The sequence below is a fragment of the Barbus barbus genome (assembly GCF_936440315.1).
Source record: "Barbus barbus genome assembly, chromosome: 9".
NCBI lineage: Eukaryota > Metazoa > Chordata > Actinopteri > Cypriniformes > Cyprinidae > Barbus > Barbus barbus.
The window spans coordinates 7,013,986-7,019,985 of record NC_136737.1 but is presented as its reverse complement, the minus strand read 5'-3'; the positions used below and the strand labels follow the sequence as shown (position 1 = coordinate 7,019,985).

Here is a 6,000-nt window from a genome sequence, read left to right as displayed (position 1 = left end):
CCAGTTTGCTTTCACTTTAGGTGTGTTCATGGCGCTGCACTGAGTGGTCAATGACAAAGTATCGCGACAGCCAAGTCTGCTCTCTTATCGGTCTCGCGGTACTTTGATGTCACGTACTTGGCTAATGTTTGTTTTATATTCGCACATTCACAACATTCGCACATTTCCGCGTTCAATAACTTTATAGTTATATGTGCAATAAAGTTATATTTTGTAAGTTCTAATCAGCAACATCATTGTCAACCTACTTATTTATTTTTTTCACAATCGATCAAATTGGCCAAGTATTGTTTGATTACATATTTACTTGCGAATGTCCAATGTAGTGTGGTTAAAGTAATTGAATGCAGAAGTCCGAAACGCTGTAAGGCGGACGAACAATTATGAATCAGAAGCTGCATTAATTTTTTGAGGGGAAAAGTGGTGATAATGAAGTTTTTCCTCGCAGTGACTGTACTGTACCATGGTGAGATCTTACTCGCTATAATCTCTATTCCGTCCATTGCTACGCTTCTTTGTAGCCTTATTGTTGGGATAATTCGGCTGAGAACAAGAGCCTAACACTTCACAGGAATCGATAGTCACTAGTCAGTGGAAAACATTTTGTTCCAGCTGATCTCCCAGCCTGACGCTTGGGTAAAGTTGGTTTTATATTCGCACATTCAGACTTGCATTCAATTACTTTGTTAACCACACTACATTGGACATTCGCAAGTAAATATGCCATCAAAACAATACTTGGCCATTTTGATCGATTGTGAAAAAAATGAAGTAGGTTGACAATGATGTCGCTGATTAGAATTTGCAAAATATAACTTTATTGCACATATAATTAGAAAGTTATTGAACGCGGAAATGTGCGAATGTTGTGAATGTGCCAATGTAAAACCAACTTTACCCAAGTCAGCTAGACCAGCTAAGACCAGCCTGGCCAGCTGGCAAAGTGGCCAAAACCCCTCTAAAACCAGCCTGCTGACCAGCCAACCAGCTTGTCATTTATGTAATCTTTATTATGAGTCTATGAAAATGTTTGATTAATTGAATGTTCAAATAGGCCTATATTTATAGGGAAAGGGTGTAGAATTATGAATCAGGAAGTGGATTGTGTGAATCTCTTCTGCTGTTTGATTGCATGCTACATTATGAATCAGGAAGTGTATTGTGTTGTTTTAGATCATCCATGAGACTCTGATGAGTGAATGTGTGAATCTCTTCTGCTGTTTGATTGCATGCTACATTATGAATCCAGACATATTTCTCTATGTTTATGACCTGTAGAAAAACATTTTCACAGCATTATTGTATATTTTGCTTATGTTTCTTCTTCAGTTGTGACTAGTTTTGGTTCAGATAAAGTATCAGTGTCTGTGGCGGAGGGAGATTCAGTCACTCTACACACTGGAGTTCAAACAAACCAACAAGATGATATTCAATGGTATTTCAGCAACACTCGCATCGCACAAATCAATGGAGATCTCAGTGATATCTGTACAGATGTTCAGTGTAATAATGGTACTGAGAGATTCAGAGACAGACTGAAGCTGGATAATCAAACTGGATCTCTCACCATCATGAACATCACAAACATAAACTCTGGGGAATATATACTGGAAATCATAAGCAGCGAAGACAGTGAAAAGATATTCAGTGTTTCTGTCACTGGTGAGTCTTTTAATGATTGTTTAAATGCTGTTTTTATATATGTTTAAAATACAAGATCCTCCAGCAGCTGTTGGTTTGTGTTTCAGATGTTCCTGCTGCTGAACTATATGAAATGAAGGAAGGAGAATCTGTCACTTTAGATTCTGGTGTAATAAAACACCCAAATGATGTGATGACGTGGTATTTTAATGAAACTGAAATCACTGGAGATCAGAGTAAGATCTGTACAGATGATCAGTGTAAAGAGAGATTCAGAGACAGACTGAAGCTGGATCATCAGACTGGATCTCTGACCATCATGAACACCAGAACCACAGACTCTGGAGATTATAAACTGCAGATCATCATCAGTGACAGCAGCTTCAGCATCACCAGAGTGAAGAGATTCAGTGTTTCTGTCACTGGTGAGTAAATAACTTTGTCATTCAATGCATTTTCCCTTGAGGAATTGTAGGAAAAAAAAAACTTTACAACCCAATATGTTTTGGGGTTTGGGACTGTGGACAGTTTTGAGTCCGTAACACTTTGATGTTATGAACATGCAGAATGAATGAATATCAGCCAGTTTCACTATGAGTGATACCGCTTCCTGTTGAGTGGAGCGTGCTGTGATGCTGTTTAACTGCTGTTGCTAGAAGGTGAAGGTGTCACGTATCGTAACAAGAAAGTGAAGTGGCGTGTGGCCAGATATGGTGTTCCATACTCGGAATGTGTGCTTTGCATTTAATCCATCCAAGTGCACACACACAGTAGTGAACACACACAAACACACCATAAACAGACCCGGAGCAGTACATATAATTTGAAGATATTGCTAAATAATGGATTTATTATCATTCACTCTAGTAATAATGTCTGTCTGTCTTTATCTGTTCCAGAATCAGATCTGTCTTCAGGTGCTGTAGCAGGAATAGTTGTTGGTGTTCTTCTGGTGGTGGCTGCTGCTGCTGTAACTGTTGGTGTGATTTACTGTCGCCGCAGGAGCCATACAGCAGTACCACAGAATGTACGTATTATATACAGCTGATTTAACAAAATATATATGAGATTTACTGTGCAAAAAAGAAAAAAAAGTTTAATTATTGTTGACTGAAACAAACGTGCACTGTAAACAGTCATCTTGTATTTGAACAACACAGATCCAGATATTCACAAGTAAGGCAATGTCAAAACATTTGAAAAAACAAATAACTCCCAAATAAACTAAATAACAATTAATATAACAACACAAAGTACAACCTTGTTGCAAAGCTATTGTCTTATTAGAAAAAATCAATGCATCATTTCAAGAATCCTAGATTTGATATTGAAATGACCTTTGAATTGAATGACCATTCATTGAAATGAAAGTAGATGACCGTCTGATGCAGTTTAAGACATTGTGCTAAATTATTAGGGAAAGGAAACCCCTCCACAAACAACCGAGAAAAAAAAAAAACACAATTCCATGTCTCTAGTAAAGTCAAAAAAGAAACCTCATTCCACTTGCAGCTGCTTTTTTCTTGCAAATTTCTTATGTTTAAATATTGGTATGAACATATAAAGATTGAACAGTTAAAACATAAGCAGAACAAATTTCACAGACGTGATGAACAGTAATGGAAGAGGGTCGATATCAAAAGTTTCTTGCGTGTCGAGCAGCTGCTTTTTTAGAAATAGAAAATACTCTTTACTGCCCTAAGTTATTGAAACTCTGACATTAATTGTCTTCTGTTAGTGTCTTAAGAACTGTTTCACAAGTGCATGCAAAAATTGTTTGTTCATCGAACAAGAATGAAAGTCATTGATTAAACTCTTTCCAGTGAAGATCTGTAAAGCTTATTCAGATTATCTTTAAAGTACATTGGTCTGAAAAGTACATTTTTTGTTGTTTATTTTTGTGTGTGCAACTTAAACATCAGACCTCCTCATTAATTTGACCTTTTTTGAATGTTTTATTTCAGGTGGGTGATGATAACTCGCCGCCTGATCCAAAAGACATTCCTCTGAGATAGATTATAGGATGTTCTTAAACTCTGTTCACTCACAACGTGATCCCAAGATTTCAGTAGTCTCTATCAATGCCAGTACAATTGTCACACCTATTATATAGCAAACCAGTTTAAATCAAAAACTGTTTTTAAAATTTTTGACCTTTGACCTTTAGCCTTGAGCAGTATAGGAAAGGAAGTAAAGGATGTGAGGTGTGGCCAAGTATGGTGACCCATACTCAGAATATGTGCTCTGCATTTAACCCATCCAAGTGCGCACACACAGCAGTGAGTAGTGAACACACACACACAGACACACACCGTGAACACACACCCGGAGCAGTGGGCAGACATTTTTATGCTGCGGCGTCAGGGGAGCAGTTGGGGGTTCAGTGCCATGTTTCATGTCTTTTGCACTAAAAGAAGTATTAATCCACTGATCTGGTTTGACATTTCAGTCATTATGTCCAGCCTCTTTAAATCCGCAATGATAGAACTGCGTTTCCACAGATAGCGCACCAAGGTGGGCATTATACTGCAGGGAATTTTTATTTTTATTTTTTTCTCCCCAATATTTTTGTTTTGTTTCCCATTATATCCAGATGCATTAATGTAAGAATAAAAAAAATATATATAATGTCTTGTTTTCTGAAAAAATAAAAAAATAAAGAGTTTGTGCTTAATTAAAAAAGAAATAAATAATCTAGCAGTGGCATCAGAAAACTCAATCAGCTGAGAGTTAGATGATGCAAGCTTGATTAATATGACCTAACAGAGCTAAAGCTATGCTTGATTATGTTGTTAATGTCTATGATTCAACCACTAAAATTAACCCTTAGTCATCCACCTTCAACAGAAAACACTGGTTGACTAACTTTGAATAGCATAGCTCTTTATATATACCAGCTACACCAAAACTAAAACCATCTTAAACCCTTGTGCATCCGTTTAAATTATAGCTGCGAGCAGAAATTATAGGGGTTCAAGCGCTTTAAGGCCTTTAAAGCAATGCCTAAAGAATTATTCTGTTTTCTTTAGCAAGCATGTAAACACATCATAGAGAGAAAATATAATTTACAGCCAGCACAAGCCATTTACAGGTTGAGCCAATAATCTAGGACTAGTTTGCAAAAATTGGCTTTTTGCAAACTAGTCAAAAACAAAAAAAATCACCAGATGACCTTAAGGATGCACAAAGGTATAAGCTTGGACTTTTATTTATTTATTTTTGCTGAGTGTCTTTATGCCTGTAAATGGATGCATATGATACAAGCTGCGTTAAATACTCTGGCATTAAACCTTGCTAAAATACTAATGTGTTGTTTGTCTGGAGGGATGTTACAACACAATTTATGTGTGTTACTATAATTGCTATAAAAATGGACTGTTTTCATGCATTTGGTAGATATTTCTTTATATTCATCAAACAAAACCTTTGGGATATTTATGAGGTGCTGATTAGTATTTTATTTGTTTGTACGCTTGTTTTTTGTGCATGTGTTACTGATGTTTTACTGATGTCCATCTTCAGAGTCATTTTTCTTTAGAGATGTGGTTTGATTTGTTGGGTGGACAAACATCTTATTGAGTGGTTATTCAAGGCACAAATGTTCATGAAACCATGTCTATCTTTTGTCAGATGAACTCAATCGGAGTTATAAAAAAAAAACACTGGTTCTTCCAAGCTTTATAATTGTATTAATTAGCTATTTATTATGTTTTTCTGTTTCAGTTGTGTTTGCTTAAGTCATGTATTACCTTAATAAATATCTACTTTTGGGTTGATTGAATTTGCGTGTGGCCTCCCTGTTTATGTGACTCTGCCCTGAACCATGGGATTTGTAACTGTACTCAGCCTAAATTTACTCGTCTCCAACTGAAGATAGAAACAAGTTCAAGGGGTAAAGTAGTTGTAATGCTTTTCATTGGAACCCTCTTGTGGGTGAAAACCCTGTTAGCAACAGACCCGCCCTCAAGTCGGCAGCTCCGCTGTACAGTCAGACTCTGTTCGGTCATTGGCCCAGAATATGCCCCGCCTCCGGCTCGCGCGCTGTCATTTTGCGGACTCGTTACTGATACTGCATGGATTCTCCATCCGAACGCACTTTTTTTTTTTTTTTTTTTTTTAACCAGCTGTGCCGTTTCAGCCAGAATGGAGAAGCTGGGGCCGGCCAGGTTGAAGAGGACTAAACATGGTAAGAATACTGTTTAAATATGCTTTATTTGTATAGTTGCCATCAACATTAATAAAAATAGTTAATTGCTTTGTTGTCATTTTTAATTCTGAAATTGCGTTGTGGAAGGTCAAATTATGTTAGCTCTTCAGCACATTAGCATTATCATAGATTCTGAGATATAACAGGCCCGT

General features: G+C 36.9%; 1 protein-coding gene across 1 annotated transcript; it reads left to right on the top strand.

The window, feature by feature from the left end:
- Positions 1-309: 309 nt before the first annotated feature.
- On the top strand, positions 310-5,420 carry LOC306875072 (uncharacterized protein). The gene is made up of 5 exons (XM_079425462.1): positions 310-466; positions 1,330-1,662; positions 1,749-2,066; positions 2,541-2,668; positions 3,606-5,420. The coding sequence occupies exons 1-5, from the start codon at positions 430-432 to the stop codon at positions 3,654-3,656; spliced, it is 867 nt and encodes a 288-aa protein (XP_079281588.1). The 5' UTR covers positions 310-429; the 3' UTR covers positions 3,657-5,420.
- Positions 5,421-6,000: the final 580 nt, after the last annotated feature.

Coding starts and splice junctions, on each gene's coding strand:
- LOC306875072 (XM_079425462.1), top strand. CDS start 430: ATGAAGTTTTTCCTCGCAGTGACTGTACTGTACCATG. Junction 467..1,329: donor AGTGACTGTACTGTACCATG/GTGAGATCTTAC, acceptor TTTCTTCTTCAG/TTGTGACTAGTTTTGGTTCA. Junction 2,067..2,540: donor ATTCAGTGTTTCTGTCACTG/GTGAGTAAATAA, acceptor TATCTGTTCCAG/AATCAGATCTGTCTTCAGGT.